Source organism: Schistocerca nitens, chromosome 9 (genome assembly GCF_023898315.1).
Source record: "Schistocerca nitens isolate TAMUIC-IGC-003100 chromosome 9, iqSchNite1.1, whole genome shotgun sequence".
NCBI classification, from domain to species: Eukaryota; Metazoa; Arthropoda; class Insecta; order Orthoptera; family Acrididae; genus Schistocerca; species Schistocerca nitens.
This window is the reverse complement of record NC_064622.1, coordinates 452,153,080-452,180,476: the sequence shown is the minus strand read 5'-3', so window position 1 is coordinate 452,180,476 and position 27,397 is coordinate 452,153,080. Positions and strand designations below refer to the sequence as shown.

General features: G+C 41.7%; 1 protein-coding gene across 3 annotated transcripts in view; it reads left to right on the top strand.

Annotated features, from left to right (window-relative positions):
* The window catches only part of LOC126203622 (cell division control protein 45 homolog), a 150,758-nt gene that overhangs the window by 68,319 nt on the left and 55,042 nt on the right, over positions 1-27,397 (top strand). For all 3 annotated transcript variants that reach the window (XM_049937994.1, XM_049937993.1, XM_049937992.1), the window contains 2 exons: positions 8,266-8,457; positions 16,548-16,679. In XM_049937994.1, the coding sequence (XP_049793951.1) occupies positions 8,266-8,457; positions 16,548-16,679 (324 nt within the window). The remainder of the gene's footprint in view (positions 1-8,265; positions 8,458-16,547; positions 16,680-27,397) is intronic.

Here is a 27,397-nt window from a genome sequence, read left to right as displayed (position 1 = left end):
CGGTTGGTAGGACATGTTTTGAGGCATCAAGGGATCACAAATTTAGCATTGGAGGGCAGCGTGGAGGGTAAAAATCGTAGAGGGAGACCAAGAGATCAATACACTAAGCAGATTCAGAAGGATGTAGGTTGCAGTAGGTACTGGGAGATGAAGAAGCTTGCACAGGATAGAGTAGCATGGAGAGCTGCATCAAACCAGTCTCAGGACTGAAGACCACAACAACAACAACAACAACAACAACAAGATCCTTGTTGAAAGAGGTTGCAATTTGGTGTGGTGTTTAGATGGAATAGGATGTTGTGGCAGTTGGATAGGCGATGGAACACCACTCTAGGGGGGGGGGGGGGGGGGGAAGGATCTCAGGTAGCATGTCCCTCATTGCAGGGCATGGTGATAAGTGATCAAAGCCCTGGCAAAGGATGCGATTCAATTGTTTCAGTTCGGACCAGTATTGGGTGATGAAGGTGGCTCTCTGTTGTGGCTGGTTCTTGAGGATGGTGGGAGAATTGGGGGATGTGAGAGGAAATGGCATGGGACATCACTTGCAGACTAGGTCTGGGGTAGACCCTATTCGTGAAGACCTTGATGAGACCATCAGCATACTGGGCAAGAAGGAGAGTTTGTACTTGTCACTGCACATGTGCCGTCTCCGGGTGACCAAGTTCTATGCGACAGATTTTTTGGTGTGAAAGGAATTACAGCTGTTGAAATGCAGTATTATTGATGGATGGTAAGTTTAATGTGGACGGAGGTATGGATGGAGCCATCAGAGGAGAGTAGGTCAACATCAAGGAAGGTGGCACGCTGGGTTGAAGAGAATCAGGGAAGCAGATTGGAGGGAAGGTGTTAGGGTTATGAAGGAATGAAGAAAGGGGTCTTCGTCCTGAGTTGGAGTTTGTGTGGGACTTTTGTGTTGGGATCACTCTGGCAGAGTTAGTAGATAGAGGAACGAATTGCAGGTTATGAGTTGCAGTGACTACCTGGCAGAAAGCCTCCACCCATTATCTGACTACTCCACCATCTCCACCCCTTTACCTCCTGGATCACTGATCACTGTTGACACCATCTCCCTAAACACCTACATCTCTCATGCTCAGACCTTCCTAGCCTCCCAAAATGCCAAACTCCTAGTCTGGTTCAGTTTCATTGATGACATCTTCATGATTTGGATTCAGAGCAAGACACACGATCTTAATTCCTTCACAACCTCCCACCTGCTTCACCTAGTCCTCTATAACCCAGTGTGGCACCTTCCTAGATACTGACCGACCCCTCCCTGATGGCTGCATCTGCAATTCTGTCAACATTAAGGCCCCCAACCACCAAAGATACCTGCATTTTGACAGCTGTCATCGCTTTCACACCAAAAAAGCCCTCCCATAGATTGTGGCCCCCCAGGGATGGTGCATCTGCAGTGACAAGAACTCCCTTGCTCAGTATGCTGAAGGTCTTACCAAGGCCTTCACAGAGAGGCACTAGCTCCCAGATGTAGTCCGCAAACAGATATCCCGTGCCATTTCCCCTCACATCCTCCATTCCTAACATGTGACACAAAAGTACTGCCTTCTGTGTTATTTGCCACCTTTACACAATTCTGTTGCTCACCAGATGATAACTGGTTATGTGATGGTGCTGGTACCCACACATTCTAGCCAGTTATTGAACAGATTAGATTTAGAGCATCAGCTGTAGTCTATCGTAATGTGCATTGGGCAACTGAAATGTGCTAACCAATGCACAACAAACACCTTTGCTATCATTTCTGCTGCTACTTCTGTGACTGGTATGGCCTCTGCCCATCTTGTAAATCTGTCTACTGCCATGGGCAAATGTCTATAATTCTCTGAGGGTGGAAGTGGACCCACTGAGTTGAGGTGTACTTGAGTGAACCTTGCTGGTGATCCTGCAAAACCTCTGACCTCTGCATGAATGTGTTGCCTCATTTTGCAATTCTGACATTGAAGACATTAGTGAACTCAATTTCTGGCATACTTTTTAATTGATGGGCATCACAAACTGTGGGGTTAGCAACTTGATAGTGGCGTTTGCCACTGGGTGTGATAGGCTGTGGACAGTGTCAAATGCCACTTCGCGAAATTGCTGCCTATGTAGGGCAGTGGGCTTTGTCATGAGGTGTTGCACCATACCTTGACCTTGCTTCCTGGTATGTCTATTTGTTCCATTTGCAATCCTGTCTCACAAATCGTGCTGCTCTTGATCAGACACTTGTGCTGTGGTGAGGTTTTTGTAATATAAGATTCTGACTAAACTGCATACCCAGGAAAAATAATCGGTGTGTAGTGTCGGGGAAGCCTGCATACTCAGCTTGCTAGACAAACAATCAAACAAGTCATATGAATGAGTTTTATTACAAAAAGAAAATTACAATACTTAACTTTGGCAATTACACAGATGTGTCGCAAGCAGAGGGCGACATACAAAATCATCTTCTTCAGTATACACAATACCAAGTCCATGCTACATAAAGAGTACAAGCGAAGTGACTAACATTGATGCTGCTATTGATGTCACTAATCTCGAAACTACTATCACAATGGGGCATCATCAGTCGGTCACGACGCTGATGTCATCTTCACATAGGGGCCGCTGCTGTTGAGTTGTCATCCTGGAGGGAGGTCTGGTCAGCATGTGATTGGCGGACTTCTTCTCGTGGCCTACTCTCCCTGTCATTCCTGACTGGCATGCCGGTGATTGACTTTGCAACATAACGCCATGACTATGTTCTCTGTGCCTCTAATATGTCATATGTCCATGGTGAACTGACTGATGAACTCTATGTGCCAGAATTGCCATGATGAACATTTATTGCTGATGTTGCTGAAGGCCAATATGATGGCTTTATGCTACATGAAAATTGTCGCTGGCCAGGCTTCAATGTAAGGGCAAAAATGTCTCTCACTCTCATATATCACTAACAACTTATCGTAGGCGTTCCATTTTGTCCGTCTGCCCTGTAGCTTTCTCAGAAGAAGAACCTCAGAGGCTGTCAGTGTCCATTATCTTCCTATTGTAGTGCTGCTCCAGTCACGATCTGGTTGGCAACAACATCCAAAAGTGTGGACAGGGCAAGGTGGGCAAGCAACACTGCATCTATGAGGCTGTTTTGTAATTGGCTGAAAGCATTGCTCGTTTCCGGGCTCCATAATATAAAAATGTGCTTGGTGCTCTTAGTTCACAAGTACATCCATTAGTGGTGCCCAAGTGGCAGCTGTTACCGGCGACAGACAGCGGTAAATGTGTACCATATCTAGAAACCGTCAAGTTGCTTATAGTCCATTGGCTTTGCTTTATTCCATTGTCTATGACAGACAATACAACATGGCTTTCTTTTCAAGCGAATGTTGGATCCCACCAGCTGAAACTTTATGACCTAGGAAAGCTACCTCACTTTCAGGCATGACACACGTGTCTTCATTTAATACCATGCCATAACAACACAACCACTGGTGTACTTCATGTATGTGTGTCATAAACTTGTGTGTCAGCTGAGAATATTAATATATCATGTAGATATGTGAAGAATAATGGAAAGCCTTTTATTACTTTGTCATTGAATCTCTGCCAGGCCTGAGCTGCATTTTAAGACCAAATGACATAAACAAAAACTCAAAACAGGCCAAAAGGTGTAATCACTGCTGTCTTTGCCATCTCAGTATGCACTACTGGGATCTGCTTGTAAGCTTTCTGACAATCCAACACTGAGAAAACTTTTGTGCCCGCCACAGCAGGGGCAAATTCTTGGATATTAAGTATTGGGTGTTTATTTGGAACCGTTCTAGCATTCAGTAATCTATGCATGGGCGCCATGTGCTTTCGTCCTTGTGCACCAGGTGTAACAGGGTGCCCAAGGGTTATTTGACGTTTGTATAACACCAGCACAGATCATTTCTCCGAGTACCGCCTTGGTCTTAACCAACCACTACGGAGCTATTCTACGGAAGTTTTGTGCAACCAGCAAGCCTTGGAGTCATGCATATACAGGGTGTTACAAAAAGGTACGCCCAAACTTTCAGGAAACATTCCTCACACACAAAGAAAGAAAATATGTTATGTGTACATGTGTCTGGAATCGCTTACTTTCCATGTTAGAGCTCATTTTATTACTTCTCTTCAAATCACATTAATCATGGAATGAAAACACACAGCAACAGAACGTACCAGCTTGACTTCAAACACTTTGTTACAGGAAATGTTCAAAATGTCCTCCGTTTGCGAGGATACATGCATCCACCCTCCGCCGCATGGAATTCCTGATGCGCTGATGCAGCCCTGGAGAATGGCATATTGTATCACAGCTGTCCACAATACGAGCACGAAGAGTCTCTACATTTGGTACCGGGGTTGCGTAGACAAGAACTTTCAAATGCCCCCATAAATGAAAGTCAAGAGGGTTGAGGTCAGGAGAGCGTGGAGGCCATGGAATTGGTCCACTTCTACCAATCCATTGGTCACCGAATCTGTTGTTGAGAAGCGTACAAACACTTCGACTGAAATGTGCAGGAGCTCCATCGTGCATGAACCACATGTTGTGTCGTACTTGTAAAGGCACATGTTCTAGCAGCACAGGTAGAGTATCCTGTTTGAAATCATGATAACGTGCTCCATTGAGCGTAGGTGGAAGAACATGGGGCCCAATCAAGTCATCACCAACATTGCTTGCCCAAACGTTCACAGAAAATCTGTGTTGATGACGTGATTGCACAATTGCGTGCGGATTCTCGTCAGCCCACACATGTTGATTGTGAAAATTTACAATTTGATCACGTTGGAATGAAGCCTCATCCGTAAAGAGAACATTTGCACTGAAATGAGGATTGACACATTGTTGGATGAACCATTCACATAAGTGTACCCGTAGAGGCCAATCAGCTGCTGATAGTGCCTGCACACGCTGTACATGGTACGGAAACAACTGGTTCTCCCGTAGGACTCTCCATACAGTGACGTGGTCAACGTTACCTTGTACAGCAGCAACTTCTCTGACGCTGACATTAGGGTTATCGTCAACTGCACGAAGAATTGCCTCATCCATTGCAGGTGTCCTCAATGTTCTAGGTCTTCCCCAGTCGCGAGTCGTAGGCTGGAATGTTCCATGCTCCCTAAGACGCCGATCAATTGCTTCGAACATCTTCCTGTCCGGACACCTTCGTTCTGGAAGTCTGTCTCGATACAAATGTACCGCGCCACGGCTATTGCCCCATGCTAATCTATACATCAAATGGGCATCTGCCAACTCCGCATTTGTAAACATTGCACTGAATGCAAAACCACGTTCGTGATGAACACTAACATGTTGATGCTACGTACTGATGTGCTTGATGCTAGTACTGTAGAGCAATGAGTCGCATGTCAACACAAGCACCGAAGTCAACCTTACCTTCCTTCAATTGGGCCAACTGGCGGTGAATCGAGGAAGTACAGTACATACTGACGAAACTAAAATGAGCTCTAACATGGAAATTAAGCGTTTCCGGACATATGTCCACATAACATCTTTTCTTTATTTGTGTGTGAGGAATGTTTCCTGAAAGTTTGGCCGTACCTTTTTGTAACACCCTGTATAGTGCACAGTACTGTGTTTAATGCTGTGTGACTGCACCAATTCTTACTGCATGGACTGTTTTCTTGAGTTATTGATTTTACTCTTATTATGTTGTCCACAGAACCTCTCTGAATTCCCTGCTTATAAGGCAGACATTTGCCAAGAATATGGCCAGTGCAATGTGCAACAGGAAATCAGCACCTAATATAGGTTGCATGATGTCTGCTACCACAAAACTCCACTCATATTGAGTAGAAAAACCAACGCCTGTTGTCAGGTCTTTGTGACAACACGTGCTGATGCTGGAGTTGTTTACAGCTAGCAGCTGTAAGAGTTCATGCACCATCATTTGAACTGTGCTTGTGGTTGGAAGGATGCTGACCTCTGAGGTGGTATCTATTAAAAACCGTAAGCTCGAAATCTTATCAACCACATGCATCTGATGATATGCCATGCTGTGACTCGTCGGAATAGAAACGAGCATGCCACGGTGGGCCTCGCCCTCATTGTGTATCCATCTGCACACAACTGTGATATGACTCTTCTTACGTCAGTGGCACAGTTTGCGAGTGCCGCAGTCCTTGGTGCCTAATTCAGACTGCCGTAGCCATTTGGATACCCACATGGCATCATGCAGTTTGTAGCTCAGGGACCGAACCATCTGTGATACCACCAGAATTATCAGTGTTAGCTTGACCTTGACTGTGCTGTAATGGCTGTAGGTTGAATTTACGCAACAATCATGTCCTCTTATCGAAGTCTGTCCATAACTCCGAGATCTGTAACTACATGGCAACCTTTCCAACCATGGTCTGTAACTCTTGGGGTTCCTCAGCGATGTTTGATGATTGACACAATTTGGCCCATATTTATCTAGGAACTCCATTGCATGTTTCTTGCCTTCTGCTGTGACATGTTGTTGTCATTGCTACGAATGCCACAGCAGGAGACTCCAATGTGGCATATGCGCTATCAGCTGCTTGGAGTAACTTAGATAATGATTGTCACTCATTATTAATGTCAACTGCACTTTTGGCAGAAGCTATTGGTTGGTAGATTCGTTATGCTAACATCCACTATAATGCGCAAATGCCTCTAAAACTCCTCTGGATTTCTGGCCCCGTATTTCTCATGCTAAAGGTCTTGCAGAAGCCTCTGCTCCTTTAACTTCATGCAGCATGTGATTAATGGTCTTCAGTGCGAGGTATGCTTGTTAATGAGGTGGGTGTAGAATTTCATCGGAAGCTATCGTTGTTGCTCTCTGGTCCAAGTTGCTAATTGCCAATATAAATTTTTAATGGTCTTCTGTGACCCGTTGTTGTGTAAAAATGTTCTCTAAGATCGCAAACTGTATGTTCGATTGTGTGAGCGTAAATGGTGGTACTTACAATTGTAGATGCGACACAGTTGACGCTAACGAACCATTGAGGGTGTACTCTTGCAATGTTGCTGTGACTGTTGGAGCTTGTGGTCTCATTGTGCCTATCTTGCTGTCTCAGTGTCAAAAGTTCTAAAACTTCAATCTCTTGCCGCAGCTGCCAGATCTTGTCACCAGTGATTTGTAAAAATAACACTGTTTAATGAATGTAATGCGAGAAATGTTTTTGTGACTTAAACTGTATGAATTTTTGGGGTCACGAATTACGTAGACCAGAAATGAAAACCACATATGTTTCACAACATTTATTTTCTCAGTCACAATCAGAAGTAACAGTTATAAATCAGTAAAGAATAAAAGTGTTACTCCAAAATCCACAATGCTTGCAAGGAGTAAATTGTGCACTTCACTGGCCGATTTCTGTTCTCAAAGTTTTGAGGATTTTTCTGTAATGTTTGTGTTGCTTGCTAATAGGAGCTCCAGGTTTGTTCATGTCTTCAGCATACATGAGAACACAACAGTTGTTGCCGTTATATCATTATTCTCCAGTATAAGTATATTGGGCCATGGTCCCATGATATGAGTCAAAGAGTTCCACTTGTTTCCCTCCTCCAACTTAACATCAGTTATTTCATGCTATGCATAAATAATGACAGCCAAAGTAGGTTAATAATGGTAAGAATAGCCAACAGAAATGCACAACAACTGTAACAGGAGGCCTAGATTAGGAAAACAAGAGTTTTCTCATAATGAGAGGAAAAGAAAAGAGATTTTGCCTCTCATTCTCCTCATATGGAGTGGTTCTTGTTGGTGTGAGTTGTGGGTGACCAACCCATACTGCTGCTCTCTCCTGTCCACTATCCCGTCAGCGATTTTCTTTTGTATCCTTTGAAGAATGAACATCTGATTCATGTAAATAGTGTTACTGTTATCTGTTTTGTTCGCTGTCCTCAAAGATTTGCCTCCTGTAGGTAATTACCAACTAGTCCATGGGTCAGTTCGTGAAGTTGATATTTTTCTGAGTGCAATTTTCTTTAATATACAGCTATTTATGGTCAGTAGCAGTAAGAAACACAAGCCTGCAGTTCCTTGTGTGTTCAAAATGTGGACAGATATAAATGACATCAAACTTTTACTTGTATGACTGATCAATGTTAAAAAATCTAATAAATGCATCAAAATTGATTATTCCTTTAAAGAAAGTTATTTGTTTTGAGAAAAAATCACATCATTTACTGTTAGCTTTCCAAAAAGAATGAAACAAAAATAAAAAATAAAGGTTATATCCATATGCTATAACTAATGCAACTTTCAATTTTTGTAGGTGGTGCATTGTTGGTGTGACAGAACAACTGCTTATGGGTAAAATTGAAAATCAGCAATATGTATTGGAGACAGGAAATCTGCAAAATCATGTTGCCAGACTGAGTCAGCACCAAAATATGCCAGATGATGATTTTGGTAATGATGAGATCCAAAGGCTTTGTCCAAAACTGAAAATCACATACACCAAAGAGTATCCTTTTTGATGTTGTTTAAAATAATCATAACTTACTCATTGAAAACTAGAGCAAATAGAACAGGAGTGTCACAAATTTCTCTCTCTCTCTCTCTCTCTCTCTCTCTCTCTCTCTCTCACACACACACACACACACACACACACACTAAAAACCCTCAAAGTAGGAATAAAAAATTTTCCAAATTTCATACTTACTACCTAATTTTTATTGTTTTAATACAGCCCTATGCAGTCATATTGCTTCTCATGTTACTCCACATGATGGGTGGACTGCATTCTACTGCTTGAATTTATAAATACAAATTGCTAAAACTAGCTTGAAGTCAGAAAGGGCAATAGACAAATCAGAGATAAGGAATAGTAATAACTAAATTATAAGCATAAATGCAACAAAAATTGGGTGCAATCAAGTAAAAGATAAGGATTAGCCAGTGTCAAAGGGCTGCTAGGTAACCTAAAAAATAGGGGAATGTCAAAGATAGTAGGAGATTAAATAATTAATCTTTCCTCATTTATTTCTGAGAAAGTCTCCTTAGTTGAGACATAAATCCTAACCACAAGATTAGCAGCTAATGCAAAATATTAATGACATTCTTCCCACACATTACTCATCAACTGAACAGGGAAGAGGAAAAATGATCGTGTTACCAGGAAGTACCCTATTCCACATACTGTAAAGTGACTTGCAAAATATTGTTTTAAATGTTGATGAATTTTAGTTGTTTAACCTTAATGCAGACATTACTTTAAAAAATATAGGATTGGACTCTCATATGGTGAAAAATAATTTTCCAAAAAAAAGTTTAGTGTACTACTGAGCACATCATATTTGATAAAAAAGCAAACAGTTCCGGAGAACTGTAATATAGTAGGCAGATGACACTAGAAACATTATGTAAATGGTAAATTTAATATTTTTTCATGGCTCAGTCTGCAAGCAACAAATGAATAAATGATGGATAAATTTATTGCAGACTTAACAATGAAGTAATATACGTTTCATTTTGGCAGCTGTTTGTACTTTTCCGTGCAGGACTTCATTACATGACTTTCGTGAAAAGAATAGGTGGAATATTTGGAGGAGGAAATGGATATGCGGACGTTTAATTAGCAGTAGTGAAAGTAAATAGAAAGACTTTTGGTGAATTGACTATTAGGCTATAACAATAGTATTGGTGAATGCTGTAACAAATATTGACATTTTTCTGAGTGGAAAAATGGATAATACAGTGAGTTAATATGAGCACAACGGTACTGACACTATTATTTCCACTAAAAAATGCTAACAACAACAAGAACACCATCCTATGAGTTTATGTGTAAGTCACATCGTGATTCGTATAAAATAACGAGGAAATTTGGGAAATGGTAAAAATAATTGAGACTATTTGATAGATATTTAGTAGTCTAGCGTGAGTGGATTGCTATAGAATGGGATGAGGGGCATAAGGAAGGCATATTTATTGACAAATACAACTTTGGTGGCAGCAATAGGAAAGAAGGGAGTTGTTTAGAGGTCTGTGATAAGTTTCAGCTTCATTCTGAACACTCTCACGGAAGAAAAAATGTACTTGAAACAAATTGAGATACTTGGAAAAGTACCATCTGGATTATGCCTAATATTTAAGAGTGATACTGAACCAGATATGATTATGGATTCATTTCATAACCTAGACTTGGTAGGGTGCCCTTGAAAGATGTAGAAGAGGGGAACAAATGAGGAACTGAAATATTTCTGAATTAAGACAATGAGACAGTGTGAATACTCTCCACTAGTGACCATTTTGGCAAATAAACTTGTAAAAGAAGGAATTTTAAGTATTTTAAATGTGGCTCCATAGAAGGATGTTAAAAATAAGGTGAAACAATGGAAAGTCCATGATGAAATAACAACAATATGGGAAGGGTTGATAGCTGCTCCCCACATATGGATGATACCGAGTCGCAGACTGGCACAACAGAAAAGAATGCTAGAAATATCTTTTGCTTTCAGACAAAGTTCTACTTCAGAAGAAGAAATTTATCTGTAAGCTAAAAATATTACTTGTGCTCTTTTTCATAGTGCCCATTGGTGACTCAATGCCTCCTTTTTGTAGTGAGTAGCTGTCTATCATTTTCATATTGTAGAATTCTTTACAGACGAACGAAAAAACTGGTAGAAGCGGACCTCGGGGAAGATCAGTTTGGATTCCGTAGAAATGTTGGAACACGTGAGGCAATACTAACCTTACGACTTATCTTAGAAGAAAGATTAAGGAAAGGCAAACCTACGTTTCTAGCATTTGTAGACTTAGAGAAAGCTTTTGACAATGTTAACTGGAATACTCTCTTTCAAATTCTGAAGGTGGCAGGGGTAAAATACAGGGAGTGAAAGGCTATTTACAATTTGTACAGAAACCAGATGGCAGTTATAAGAGTCGAGGGGCATGAAAGGGAAGCAGTGGTTGGGAAAGGAGTGAGACAGGGTTGTAGCCTCTCACCGATGTTATTCAATCTGTATATTGAGCAAGCAGTAAAGGAAGCAAAAGAAAAATTCGGAGTAGGTATTAAAATTCATGGAGAAGAAGTAAAAACTTTGAGGTTCGCCGATGACATTGTAATTCTGTCAGAGACAGCAAAGGACTTGGAAGAGCAGTTGAACGGAATGGACAGTGTCTTGAAAGGAGGATATAAGATGAACATCAACAAAAGCAAAACGAGGATAATGGAATGTAGTCACATTAAATCGAGTGATGTTGACGGAATTAGATTAGGAAATGAGACACTTAAAGTAGTAAAGGAGTTTTGCTATTTAGGGAGCAAAATAACTGATGATGGTCGGAGTAGAGAGGATATCAAATGTAGACTGGCAATGGCAAGGAATGCATTTCTGAAGAAGAGAAATTTGTTAACATCGAGTATAGATTTAAGTGTCAGGAAGTCGTTTCTGAAAGTATTTGTATGGAGTGTAGCCATGTATGGAAGTGAAACGGACGATAAATAGTTTGGACAAGAAGAGAATAGAAGCTTTCGAAATGTGGTGCTACAGAAGAATGCTGAAGATTAGATGGGTAGATCACGTAACTAATGAGGAGGTATTGAATAGGATTGGGGAGAAGAGAAATTTGTGGCACAACTTGACTAGAAGAAGGGATCGGTTGGTAGGACATGTTTTGAGGCATCAAGGGATCACAAATTTAGCATTGGAGGGCAGCGTGGGGGGGGGGGGGGGGGTAAAAATCGTAGAGGGAGACCAAGAGATGAATACACTAAGCAGATTCAGAAGGATGTAGGTTGCAGTAGGTACTGGGAGATGAAGAAGCTTGCACAGGATAGAGTAGCATGGAGAGCTGCATCAAACCAGTCTCAGGACTGAAGACCACAACAACAACAACAGTTGTTAGATTAAGTGCTATAAATAATACAGAATGCAAGAAGTTTATTGAAAATCTGCACTAAAATGAGAAATATTGGCAAATTTGCTGTGTTATTCAGTAACAAGAACCAGTTTGAGTCTCAGACTACTGTTTGGACTATATTACAGTATTGAAAATTGTTTTACTGACAGAACTACTAACTTTACTAACACATTTTTTGGGCTATAAGATGCACTTTTTTCTTCAAAACATTGCCTCCACAATTTAGATGTGTCTTATACTTGAAATTAATATAAATATATCCAGTGTTTGATTTAAAATTCGCACCAGTCTTGAAAATGGCCATATATTTGATGCCACAGAAAACCTATCTATCTGCAACATTGGATTCAACTGGCGGCAGCAGTGCACCGATGTGACAAACATGAGTTGCAGGGATTTACAAGCTTACTAATGCTGTCTCCCTTCCATCCCACCATCACACCATCACAAAACCCAACACTGTCCAGCCTGTACAGTGTCATTGCTGTCTACAGTGCCAGTGAGCCCGAATTGAAAATGACTTGTGTTATCAGTAACATTACAGTATTTTTGTTAGTAGTGGTTTGTAATGGAAAAATAAAAGGTATTCATATGATTTGAACTATAAATTGAAAGTAACAGCGTATGCAGAAGAACAGGGAAACAGAGCTGATGAGCGGCATTTTGGTAAATAGAGGATTGAAAATACTAGGAGATGGCGTATTGAAATGAATTCAAGGACACTGTCAAAATGGCATTGAAATTAATAAAAAAAATGGTTCAAATACACAGTCAAACAATGGAAAATCCAGGATGGAATATGACAATGTCAAATACACACTCATAACCTAGCGCTACAGTGGAGATAAACAGACGTTAAAAGTGAAGTTGTTTGGTGCTAAAGGTTTATGAAGCATCATGGACTTAGCATGTGAACCAAAATACCTCAGAAAATCCCACAAGAGTATACAGAGAAAATATTATCCTCCCATTCTATTATTGTTCAACATTGAAAGAAAAGCAGCGTGAAACTAAGCTAAATAGCAAATTTGGATGAAACTCCTTGAAATTTGATGTCTGAGTAACAGAACTGTTACCATAAAAGGTGCTAAAACTGTAAATATAAAAGCAAGTGAACATGAAAAAATGCACTACACTTTTGTCCTTTTATGTTGTGCTAACAGTACTAAACTTAACCCAATGATCATTTTCAAGTCCAATACATTGCCAAAACCTTCTTAAATACTGCCAAGTTGTGTTTTTCATGTACACAATGAAGGATGAATGGACAAGGCTTGTATGAAATTATGGATTAACAGAGTGTGGGAGTAGAAGGAAATGTGCTTTATTGAAGCACTGTTCTCTTGTGCTAGATCAGTTTAGTAGTCATTTGAATAATTCTGTGAAAGAGAAATTGAGACAGGGAAATACAGAGCTTGCTGTAATCTAGGAGGATTTACTTCTCAATTGCAACCTCTTGATGTCTCAATTAATAAACCATTTAAAGTGTCTATGAGAGAGGAATGGAACAAATGAATGATGGATGAAACCAACATGAATTCACACCGAAGGGAGCTCTAAAATGACCTACAGTCAAACAAGTGTGTCTCTTGATAAACCAGTTGTGGTCTAGAGTGAGAGAAGACTTTATTGTTAAATCTTTCATAAATAACACTCTCAATGGCAGTGAAGACCACCTTATGTATGAGGAGGACAACGATGGCAAGGAAGAGGAAGAAGGACAAGGAGAAGAAGAAAGTTCATGTGAAAATTTTCAGGAATATTGAAGGTCAGTTTGGTTTATAAACTAAGATGTTATTTCAAAAAAATTTTGCATAAAAATTAAGGTGCGTCTTATAGTTTGTAAACTGTGGTATTCCATCAAATTGACAAAATATATGCACTGTGTACAAAAATTATGTAAAAAAAAATCAAAGAATGAAGGAAATTAATCTGCATCATGATTAAATAAAAAATCAATAAATACAGTAAAGACTCATTTTTATGTCCCCGCATTTTACAATTTCCTACGTCTTACATTCATCTTTGTTGTCCCGACAGAACGCCTGTTCTCTCAATACAATTCTTTCTCATAATTAATGATTCCGTGTCACAACATTTCCCACATTTTAATTTTCTTTGATGTTATCACAACGTTTAATATTGTTTTTCATACAGATTCCTGCAAAAAATTGCATCATATTCATGCTGAAAGTCAGCCTTGGAACAAAGCAGAAAACACAGAATACATGTAGATTTATTGTTCATGTAAAGTAGCATTAGCACAGTAAGTGAGATTCCACTGTCAGCGTGTTGGGTCACAGCAGTCTGTGTTATAGGTTTGCAGTGTTTGGTGGGAAAGTATGCTGAGTCACTGCCTTAATGATAATCACGCTCTGATCCTAGTGACTCTAGTAGCAAACTTCCTTCTGCCCAATGCATTGTATTACAACAGCTTTAATTTAATTTCATAGTTGTATACACAGATCAGCAACACTTTTGAAGATAGCCGCCTATATAGTGGGCTTTCTTGAATCATTGTTACTTCTGTGTGAAATACGCTAATCCATACTAGGCCCCCAGCCTTAGGCTGGTACGACCTGATGTAATGTAAACATTCTTCCCCAATATGCTCCGTAACATGATAGCAATTTCCACCCTCCTTATCACACAGGATGTTCCTGAACTGAGTGACCTTGTCAGAAACAAGCTGTAGATTTCATGCCTATTGTTCTCTGTCTACGAAGACTGCCAGATTGAGTGTTTTCACCAGTATTGTGTTACAAGTATTATTTGCCATAATTTTATGTTGATTATCAATAATACGTCTCACATCAGAACATGAATATCTTTTTAAAGTGGTTTCACAAAATACTTTTGATTCTGTATTTTATTTATGCCATTGGACATGATCGGAACAAAGAAGGAAACCTGTGCATGCATTTGTGTGTGTCAGCAGCCAGTCACTGCTTTTATGATTGATGCTTTGTATGCTGTGCAGAGGCAAGTAGAGCTAATTACTGTTAGAAAGAAACAAAAACAATTATTTCAGATTTTTTAAACAGGCAAAATTTAAATTGTTTCAGTTTCATATTTTGAACAAAATAGAATGACAGTAAGAGTAATTTATTGATTTTCACTGGTTGTGTTTAGTATGCTTACCTGTATTTTACACTTTCCTGCATTGTACACTTTGTTTAGTCAGTCTGCTGAAAAGTATAAAAAGGGGTTTTGCTGTACTGTTATACAAATTAGATCAGGTTTTTGCATCCTCCAAGATTTGATTACTAATGTGCCTCAGTGATTATAACTCTGAAATTCCCAACGAAGAATCAAAAGTTGAGTAGATTGCTATAATGACTCATGAGATGTTGAGAAGTCACAAATCACATTCCGGCCTGGAGAGTGTTTTTTCCAGAAGTGGGTAGTCAACCTCAGCGTCTCCAAAAGCGAATGGGTGGTGGTACATTGTCACAGTGTGCTGCTGCTGCTGTTGTTGTTTTTTTCTTCAGTCCAAAGACTGGGTTGATGCAGTTGTCTCCATGCTGGTCTGTCCTGTGCCAGTCTATTCATCTCTGAATAACTAGGCTACTGCAATCTGCATCCATTTGAATCTGTATTCATCCTTTGGTCTCCATGTACAGTTTTCATTCGCTACTTTCTCCCCATCGCCAGATTGACAATGCCTTGATGCCTCATTACACGTCCTGTCAACTGATTTCTTTTAGTCAAGTTGTGCCATAAAGATTTTTCTCCCCAGTTCTATTCAGTACTGCCCCATTAGTTACTCACTCTTCAGAGGTAAACTTACAGAATTGGAAAAGATTCTATTCTCTTTTTTTCTGAATTACTTATTGCACACATTTCACTTCCATACAAGGCTACTCTCCAGACAATTACTTCAAAAGACTTCTTAACACTTAAACCTGTATCAGATGTCAACAAGGTTCTCTTTTCCAGAAACACTTCCCTTGTTACAGCCAGTCTGCATTTTCTATACTCTGTACTTCAGCCATCATCAGTTACTTTGCTGCTCAAATATCAAAACTCTTCTACCACTTTCAGTGTCTTATTTCATAATATATTGAACCTGATTTAATTTGACTACATTCCATTACCTCATTTTGCTTTTGGTTACTTATTGACTTACTTACTGATAGTCATCTTATAATCAGTTTTCTGTTCTTCTGTAAATAATTCTTGTCATTATTTTGCAGCACTGAAATAGATTCAGGAAATAGTCTATAATCACCATGAAGTGAATAATAAGTGGTGTCTGTGCGGTGGCCAGATATGTGTTTCAACACTGTCAAAATTCTGAGAATTTTGTATTTGTGTGTGTCTCATACTTAGATCTTGGCTTGTTTGATGTATAATTAAATGTGAAATTAAAGTCTGCCGGCTGTATTTGATGTACTCACCTGTGCAAAACCAGTAACTCTGTGTTTGAATGTTAATTTTTTAGCTTCTCGGTTCCATATACAAACCCTGTCTTCTGGTAGGCAGGAGAGTTGGGAGTATTTTCTTGGTGATTAGTGATGTAATCTCCTATATATGTTACATTCCTACCTTGATTTAGCTTCACTGAAAATAAAGAAACAATAATAAGGTCACACAAATTTCCAACTTGTAATAATGAGTCTTGTGAGAATAATATTTTTGATGTACATGTTTCATAAAAAATGATTTATTTTTCTCTTAACTTGCTAGTCTTCTTTTGGCATTGTATCGCCACTGGACAGTGGAAAGTAGCTTGCGGTATTCTGTTTACCCCTCTTGTAAACTCCGACTCTGGACACTGAAGGGTGAAAAGAAGATGAACGAGTTGCTGGTTGAGATGGGGTGAGTTACCTGTTTTTGTTTGACTTTGTTTTATGTCTGTTTTTTTCTAAAATGTAAATTTATTGATTCTTACCATATAATTGGTCAAATATCAACAGTACAACTACCGAAATATCTTACAAGAGCCAAATTTTGTAAACTTGAACTGTATAGGTAGGTTCATTGATAAGTGTTGTTGTTATGGAAGTCCAGGGCTGACCTTCGCTAAAAATGTACTGAATCTGATTGAGCTATGTTTGCTAAGATTGACCTGTTCGAGCTCTCCCATCCACATTTGTCATGTGTAACTTTTTCATCTACCTCCTTTCGCCTATCCTCTCTGTATATCCAAGCTATTTTAACATTTCTTTCTCAATAGTCGAGACCACATCTTTCTTTATTCCACAGTGCTCCATAAGATTAACTCATCAAACTCTTCTTCAAGTATTGTCTTAGTTACCCTATAGGTACATTAAATAAAACTTGATATCATACTTAACAACAGTATCATATCTTGTAAAATTATGTTGTAAAGTATCCATAAAATTAAATCATGACAGTGACTGACGAAAACAGTAATGTGAGCAGTGGCCTTGCATCTTCTTAGGGTAGTCAAATTTATATGTTGTTGTTTTTAATTTTTGGTGTAATTCCAGGTTCTCATCAATAAGACCATTACTCAATTTACTCTTGATAAGGTGGAGTTGGCAACCATACGGGTGCTGATTTTTAGCCATAACTGTATTGTTTCCGGTGGGGACATGTGCTCAGAACTAGTACATTGTGGAACACAATGCAGAGATACGACTTGACAGTACACATTGAGATTTTATCTTCCTGTAAATATAAGGGAAAGTTAGATTGCTACTTACCATAAAGGTTACATATTAAGTTGCCCCCCCCCCCCCCCCCAACACAAACACACACACAGACAAAATGCTACAGCGGAGTTGGAAAGCAGGATTACATTCAAAAGATGTACTGTATATTAATTGATTCAGCTTACTGCAGGATTGGCATTGACCCTACCAAAAGTGTCAAGAAAAAGACTAACATTGTACTGAATGAAAGTTCCTTGTTGTAAGATATTATCAAGAGTCTTAATTCTTAATATGCTGTTTCCCCTAGATTATACAGAGTGTTTCAAAAAGGACTTTACAACTTTGAAAATTCATATAAATGAATTCATAGTACCTACAGAGATGATTGTAGCCAATGAAATTTGTTGCAGGGACCTACGATTATAAGGGGTGCTAACTCAGTTGCAAATTCTGTATAGAACCTAGGCATTAGTGCCTAGTTTAATTTTAACTGTTTTAGCTGTTTCTCACTGTCACTGACACTATCATCAATCATATTTTCTGTAATGTAGAATGAACGTGGAACAGTATTCCTGTATAGACTTTTCTTTGTGAACGAACATTCAAAAGTGGAATTTTGCATTTCTCCCTTGGCTCAGCAGTGAGCCAGGGTGTGAATCAGACATTCAACAATGCTATAATCCCCCTTGAAAATGTCCTCCGCAGATTTGGATGAAACGTCATGTTTTAAAGTGAAATCCATTTGACCATGGCATAATAGCCCAGAACATTTTATTAATTATAACAGTCTGCGGGACTGTGATGTTGGATCCTGCCCACTGATGCAAAATAGGGTGCCTAGGGAGCTGTTTTCTTGAATAGCTAGACAACATACAAGCAAATCATATTAATATAAAAGCAAATCATATTAATGGAGTTTATTACAATAAATTGGACTGACCACACTTAACTCTGATGCAATTGGCGACATGCAAATAATCAATGCCCTTCGCTATATACAATTTCCATGCAAGCTATTAATATAAGACACAAGTCTCAGGTAAACAGTTAGGATGATGGCTCGTCTTCTAGTGTCCTAGTTAGCTTACTATTGGCTGACATCATCTCACAGTCTTCTCCGAGGTTATATTCCATGCCGATGTGCCAGCACTTGATGTTACGCTGGAACATGTGAAATAGAACGATGACATAGGCTCAGTTGTAGGGACAGCGTGTGACAGTCTTTGGTTCGTTGGTAGGATAATGGAATAAATGCAGTCAGTCAACAAAGAAGGCTGCTTGCAAAACTGTGTTGCATCCCATCTTAGAGCAGAGTCCAAGGGCAGCACAAATGATCGTAGATAAATGTAATTCATGGGAGAAAATCGTGCAAATGCTGAAAAGCCTAAATAGACTAATGCTGGAGGGCAGACATCAACCAACCCTTGAAAACCTACTTGCAAACTTTAAGGAACCGGTATTACTTGAAGAATTTAGGAAAATACTGAAGCCTGCCATAAAGTACATAGCACTGCAAAGAGAATAAGAAGCTGATTACAGTACACAGAGAGGCATTTTAACAGTCATTCCTCTCATGTACCATAAATGAATGGAACTGGAAGAAATGGCAAAATGTGGCTCATTAAGAATATGCAGCATTGCATGCCACTGTGAGCATGATCTTTTGCGAAGTACCCAACTCAAAATGTCTGTTGCATGCAGTACCCTTTGCAGTGTTTTCTCGGAAGCTGTTTTAGATGGGCTTGGAGTCACTGACAGCAGCAGTTGCTGTTAGGTTGGAAACCCGACTATCATTGACAAGGCATGACACTCTTCACTACACCCCATTGGTTTGAATGTCTTTACAACAACTCTTCTCATGTTGTGTTAAATGTCTGTGAGTCAAACACCATTCCATGTAGGCACTTCGTACAGACCTTGTTGGTACGCAAACAAATAGGCCAATTACATTCACTGTGAACTCAAGGGTTTGTACAAATGTGATAGTTCCTTTCTGCAACATCTACTGCACTGATTCCACACAGCTGATTGAAAAGTGCACACAGATTCACTACCATGACTGACTACAGTGATTAAGGATTATGAACTACTGGTACCTGTTCTATAGCACTAAAATTGGAAAATAGCCAAGAACAATGTTTTATAAAAAGAAACTCTTTCTGTAGAGGTCGTAAGGAAAAGAAAATTAAACAATGGAAACTCCATGTAAGAATATCAACAGAGTAGGAAAAGAAAGATTGCTACTTTCCGTAAAGATGACACTTTAAGTTGCAGACAGTCACAATAAAAAGATACACATAGATAAACTTTCAACCACAGCTTTCATCAGAATAAGAGAAACACACACCATTCATTCACACAAGCAAGCACACTTCATGCATGGATGACCGCCAATGCTGGTAACTTGCACTAGACTGCAAGATCCCCATAGGCTGGTGCAGAAATCTGGAATGGTCTGTGAAGGGAAAAGGATAGCAGTGTAGTGGTGGGGGAAGAAGGAACACTGTCTGAAAGTGTGTCCAGGTACTAGAATGCCAACAGGTGCAGTGTCAGGAGGTTGTGTGGCAGGGAGGCGTGAAAAACGAAGCCAAAAAGGAGAGGAGCAGGGAGAGATGGGTGGATGCATTGGTGAGGGCAGCAAACAGAGTGTGTGTGAGATGAGAATTGGGAGGAGATGAAGTGATTTGAGGAGGGGGGGATTGGAAACTGTTGTGTAGAGGGTGTGGGGACAGTATGTTGCTGTAGTTTGAGGCCGGGTAGTTATGGAGTGGGTGAATGTATTGTAACGATAACTCCAATGTGCGCAGTTAAGAAAAGCTGGTGGTGGAGAGGAGGATCCAGATGACTCATTAGTGAAGCAGCCATTGAAATCAAGCCTGTTATGTTCAACTGCATGTTCTGCCACATGGTGGTTTACTTTGCTCTTGGCCACAGTTTGGCGGCAGCCATTCATCCTTATGGACAGTTGATTGATAGTCATACCAATACAAAAAGCTGAATAATGATTGAAGCAGAACTGGTAAATGACATGGATTCTTTCATGGGAAGCCCAACCACCGATGGCGTACGATAAGCTTGTGACAGAACCAGAATAGGAAGTGCTGATTGGGTGGATTGGGCAGGTCTTGCACCTGGGTCTTCCATGGGGATATGAACCTTGTAGCAACAGTTTGGGATTGGCATAGGGATGGACGAAGATGATGTGGAGGTTGGATGGTTGGCAGAACACTTTAGGAGTGGTGGGAAGGATCTTGGGTAGGATATCCCTCATTTCTAGGCATGATGATAGGTAATCAAGGTCCTGGTGAAGTATGTGATTCAGTTGCTCTAGTTGTGGGATGGTACTGGGTGACAAAGCTCCTTGAGGTCACATCAAGGACAGTAGCATGGTGGGTTGATGATTATCAGGTGAAGCATGTGGGAGAGAAGCTGTTGAGATTGTGAAAGAATGAAGATATATTGTCTTGGCCCTGAGTCCAGATCATGAAGAGATCATCAGTTAACTGGAACCAGGCTATGAGTTTGACATTTTGGGAGGCTAGGAAGGTGTTCTCTAGGCAGGCCATAAACAGGTTGGCATAGGAGGGTGCCATACAGGCGTCCATGGCTGTGTTGCGGATTTGTTTGAAAGGCTTCTCTTCAAAGAAGAAGTAATTGTGGGTTAGGATGAAATTAGTGAGGTATGAGGAGTGAGATAGTGGGGTATGAGTCTGAAGGATGTTGGGAAAGGTAGTGTTCAATAGTGGTAAGACCATGGATATGAGGGATTTTGGTGCATTGGCAGATAGCGTCACTAGTGACAAGTAGGGATTGAGGGGATATAAGGGTGAGGATGGTGGAGAGTTGATGAAGGAAATGGTTGGCATCTTTGATGTTGAAGAATTGATGTCTGGCAATTGGTTGGAGGTGTTGGTCAATGAGGGCCAAAATTCTTTCAGAAGGGACAGAATAACCAGCCACAATGGAGCATCCAGGATTGTTGGGGTTTGTGGACTGTGGGGAGCATGAGAAAGTAGGCGTGCAGGCTGTTATAGGGGTGAGGAGGGAAATGGATTCAGGGATAGGTTCTGGGCATGGCTTAAGTTTTAAGCAGGAATTGGGGTTGTGTTGAACTTCTGGCTTGGGATCACTTTGACAGAGTTTATGTACGGAGGAATTAGGTAATTGACTGAAGCCTTCCGTCAGGTAGTCACTGCCATTCATAACCTGCAATTAATTCCTTCACCTATAAACATTGCCAGAGCAATCTGATCTCAGAAGGCCCACACAACCTCCAATCCCTGCTTAAAGCCCTAGGCCCTACCCAGAACCTCTTCCCTGAATCGATTTCCTTCCTCACCTCTATGACACCACACACCCTCCTCCTACATGCTTCCCAAAATCCACAAACCCAACAGTCCTCGACACCCCATTGTGGCCTGTTATTGTGCCCCCCTGTGATATAATTTTGGCCCTCGTTGACCAACACTTGCAACCAATTGCCTGTAATCCCACACCAAAGATACCATCCACTTGGAATCACCAATTCTCCACCACCCCCACCCCTTTACCTCCTGGATCACTACTCATCACTGTTGATGCCACCTACATGTACAGCAACATCCCTCATGCCCATGGTCTTATTGCTATTAAATCCTACCTTTCCCAAAGTCCTCCAAACCCACTACCTCATTCCTTGTACATCTTACTGACTTGGTCCTAACCAACAATTACTTCTCCTTTGAAAGGAAGGTATACAAACAAATCTGTGGCACAGCCATAGGCATCCACATGTCACCATCCTTAGCCAGCTTGTTCATGGGCCATCTAGAGGAGACATCCCTAGCCTCCCAAAACACGAAAACCTGTAGTCTGGTTTAGGTTCATTGATGATATCTTCAGTATTGCGAATATGAGCAACTATCAGCTGTATAATAGGATAACAACAATGAAAATTCCTGCTATACTGGAACTCAAATCCAGATTTCCCACTTATCATGAGTGGTTGCCTTAACATTTGGCTGTCTTAGCATTACTCATGACCAGACCCAAATTTCCACATGTCATCTGAAGGAAGATTGCATCATAATTTGGGATAATGCTAGCACTGTAATACTGTAGATATCTTTGTAATCTCGACTTCATTCCTTCACAACTGCAACACCTTCTCTCCTATCTGTTTCACCAGTCCTCCTCAACTTAGTGTGCCACCTTCCTAGACATTAACATCCTCCTTTCTGATCGCTCCATCCGCAGCTCTGTCCACATTAAAACCACCAGCAGTCCCTGCATTTAGACAGCTCTCATCTCTTCCACATCCTATGCAACCTGGCCATCTGAAGACAGTGTATCTGCAGTGGCAAGAACTCTTTCCTATCTGCTGAAGGTCTCACAGAGGCCTTCACAGATAAGTTTTATCCCCCAGACCTAGTCTGTAAACAGCTTTCCTTTGCGATATTCCCACTCAACCCAAATGCTGCCACCACCCACAACAACCAGGTACGAAGGAGCTTCCCTTCGTCACCTGGTACCATCTCAGACTGGAACAACTGGACCACATCCGTCACCCACCTAACCTCCACAACATCCTCTTAACCCATTCCCATGCCACTCCCAATCCCAACCACTTGCCACAAGGATAATATCCCAGTGGAAGACGTATGTGCAAGACCTGTCCAATCCACCCACCCAGCACTTCCTATTCCAGTGCTGCCACAGGTTTATCCTACCCCATAATGAGATGGGCCACATGTGAAAGCGGCTGTGTCATTTACCAGCTCTGCTGCAGTCATTGCACAGACTTTTATGTTGGTAAAACTACCAACTAGCTATCCACCAGAATGAATGGCCACGGCCAGACTATATGCCAAGAACACAGTAGACCACCCTATGGAAAAACATGCAGCTGAACATAACAGATTTCAATGACTGCTTCACACCCGAGCCACCTGGATCCTATCCTCCATCACTAGCTTTTTTGAACTGCGCAGATGGGAGTTATTCTGACAACCTATTCTCCCACTCCCATAATTATTCCGATTTCAACCTACAGGGACATACTGTCCCCAAACCCTCCACCCAACTGTTTCCACCCCCTCTATCCTGTCATTTATTTCCCATTCTCATCTCCCACCCTCCTTGTTTGCCACATTCTGCCAATGCACCCGCCCATCTTTGTCCGCTTCTCTCCCTTTTCACTTTGTTTTCCCCACCTCCCTTCCCCACAACCTCTTTACACTGTGCCTGTTTGCATTCTGGTTCCTGCACATTCCATCAGACATTGTTCCTTTCACACTCCACTCCTACACTGCTATCACTTTCTTTTTCCCGCCCCTCCAGACTGCTGCTTCCATCCCATGTGGTAGCTGCATTCTCTTCTGAGCAGTCAAAAGTGGTGCTCATGTGTGCATGAGGTGTTGTGTGGTTGCTTGCTTGGTTGAATTAATGTTGTGTGTTTCTCTTTTTCTAATGAAGGCTTTTAATGTTGCCTGCCTGCAACTTGTCATCTTTATGATAAAAAGGAAACTAAACAGTTTGTGGGAACTGGTAAATCATTATTTGTCTCAGATGAAGGAGATTAGCAATTAAATAGAAAAATTTATAGCTAACTGACTAATAAACAAGTTATTGTGACTGAGATTTGACTGAATGTCAGGAATGACTCAGACCTGATGAGGCTGGTCTGAACGATCGGGGATTGTCAGCAGCAGATCTCCCAAGTGAGAACAGAATAGGCAAACAATGAGGAAGGGGGCAGGTGGAGATGGCACTACAGATAAACAAAGTCCAGTGAACAATCCTTGGAGAAAACACCTGAGACATAGCAAAAGCAGCAGCAGAAAACCAGTGATGTGTTATGACAGTGATGTGATAGCAAAGCAAATGCATCACCTAGTTCCATGTCACTGCACAGTGGAACTTGTAGGGTGGCCATGAACTCCAGTTGGCCAGTGGAATGGTGTCTGGTGCTGCAGCGAGATGGTGTTAGTGCTAGCACATTGTCAGCTCTGCCTATCATTCAGGATCCAATTCCATGCTCTCTGCCAGCCTTTCAGACTGGAATACCAAGCAAATGATCTAAATATATGTCATAAGTAATCATCTCCTAGATAAATAATGTCTAAAATGGTCAAACAATTGAATACTGATCGAAAATTGTGCTCTGTAGTCAGAAACAGGCACACAGATATGGACAAGCAAACAGTGACAAATGCAAAGTTTCAAGGGCTGGCAGTTCTTCCATATACTAAGAAAGAAGAGTGCAGATTCTCCCCCCACCCCCTCTGCTGTTCTTTTATGTCTCCCAAGTTCTGTCCTGCAGAATGTTCCTACTGTGCCCTCAATAATATCACATCATGTGCCCCCCCCCCCACCCCCTCCCCCAGGGGGCTCGCCACTCTTTGCCAGTTCATGCTTGGCTACCAAGGGGCCGCAGCCTTTGCAGCATGTTTCCCCTTCCATGCTGTATGTCTGTCCTCTTGCTATTCTTTTTCCCCTCCCTTGGGAAACAACTCTGGTGTGTTATCAGGAATGCTCTGCATTTTCTGTTGCTGATGCAAGAACAGACTCATCATTGTTTTTTGCTCCATTTTCCTTTCTTCATTTCCCTTCTCCTCTCGTTCCTCTGCTTCGGTGTTTGAGGTTCCTCTTTTTCTTCTTCTTCCTCCCCGTGTGCCCTTGAAGGCCGGCCCACACGTCTGACACGTTACAGGTGACTGGGTAATGCATAATTCCCAGCCCTGGGTCGACAGGGTTTGCACGTACCCCCCAGTACAGGCCAGGCCCAGGGAGGGTTGATTGCCTGAGCTGCAACCTTCCCAAATTGCCGATCGGTCCCTCTGTCAGGTGTTCGGGAGGTGTGACCTGAGATGTGAACAATCCTCTAAGGCAGGTGCGCCCCCTTGTGAAGGGGACCCCCAGTTGGAAAGAGTGCGCCATCTGAGACGATGGGAATGATGGGGAATTTTCTCGCAACGAGTCAATCATCTTAACAATCAACGTCCACGGAATGTAAACATAATGAGGCTAATGATTCAAATACCCTTCCTGCTGTATCACAGTTCCTCATGGTCTCACGTACTGAAGACGGTCAATCTTTTGACATGGTAAAGCCATTTATTATTCAGAAATATGTTAGTGCAATTGCCAGCTCTGTGAAATCCTGCTCTTGAGTACAGAATGGCACTTCGTTTTTAGATACTACTTCTGATCCTCAAACACAACTGGTTGCCACCTCGCTTCTCCATGGCTACCCTGTTTGTGTCGAGGCCCATAGAACTTTGAATTCTTCCTGTGGTAAAATTTACACTAGGCCGCTCGATGGTCTAACCGAGGCCTAAATCCAATCTTACCTCTCTGATTAGGGTGTTATTGTCGTCCATCGTGTAATTAAAAAGGTAGATTCCTCCTTAGTGCCCACCCGCACTCTTTATCTCACCTTTGGTAGAGTGGTGGTTCCGTCCAAGATCAAAGCGGGCTATGAAATTATCACAGTCCAGCCGTACATTCTGAACCCGATTCGCTGCTACCAGTGCCATGATTTCAACCACCCGAGAAAGTCTTGTCAATACCCAGCCATATGTGTAACCTGTGGTAGGGATGTGCATGAGGGCAATTGTCTGCCTCCTCCTCCCTGCTATATTAACTGCAATGGCGGCCACGTTGCCTCCTCTCGGGATTGTCCCATGTATCTTGATGAGGGCGCTGTCCAAGAGATTCGGGTAAAAGAAAAAGTGCCTTACCCAGTCGCTTGCAAGTTATTGGCTAGTCGCAAACCGTGCATTCTCCCTTCTGACACCTATAGCTCTGTTCTTGTTCCCCTTCGCTCCATGAAGGACATGGCCACGCAGACATGCGACCGCCAATTCAGCTCTGAGGTTGTGAAATCGCTCAGTGTCAAGGTAGCATTGCCATACCCCTGTCCAGCTGTGCAACAAGCCATCAAACTCTCACCTCAAGAGACAAAGCCACCAACAACACAGCACCCGAGTCTTCGTCTAACTAGAAAGGCTCGAAGAAGTCCATCGAAGACAAACGGTCTTCCCCTTCGCTGACTCAAAGATCTTCTTGAGGGTGCACATCACCAACCATTTTTCATTGTTGAACTCCACAGACTGACTGCATAAGCAAGCCGATGCATCTGTGGGTACCATGGAGCAGGATCCTCCTGCTCCTGTGCCCTGTAGTAGCGACTCTTCACAGGCTGTCTCGGCAGCCACCGACATCTCTTCCTCATCATGACTCTCCTCCAATGGAATGTTCGTGGCCTCCTGTCCCGCAAAGAGGATTTACAGCTGCTTTTAGCATTACAGTGTCCCCTTGTACTCTGCCTTCAGGAAACGTACTTTGCGATAGTACCTTTGTATACACTGATGGCTCTCGGGCTGACTGTGGGGTCAGATGTGCCTTTGTCATTGACACCTGTGTTTTTCGATATCAGCTTCCAGCACACTGCTAAGTATTTACAGTCAAGCTCATCGCCCTGTATCAGGCCATCACAGACTTTTCAATTGCGTCCTCTGCCCATACTCTTTCAGCGACCCTTCCAGGAAAACTGTAACTTGCTCACTCTTGTTGGAGCCAGTGTGATGTTTCTGTGGGTTGCCGGTCATATCGGCCTGCCAGGAAACGAGGGTGCTGATGCTGCTGCCAAGGCTACAGTCCTCATACCTCAGCTCGCTAGTTCCTATATTCCCTCCGATGATTTCTGTGTTGTCATGAGGTGGTGTCCCTTTGGCATCGCCAATGGTCCTCCTTTCACGGGAATAAGCTCTGGCTTATTAAGCCTCTCCCAGCGGCTTGGACGACCTCCTCTCGTCCCTCCCGCTGGGAGGAGGTCATTTGAGCTAGGCTGCGTATTGGGCATTGCCTTTTTAGCCATTCTCATTTGCTAAGTGGCGCTACCCCACCAATTTGCACACATTGTGCCCAAGTTTTAAC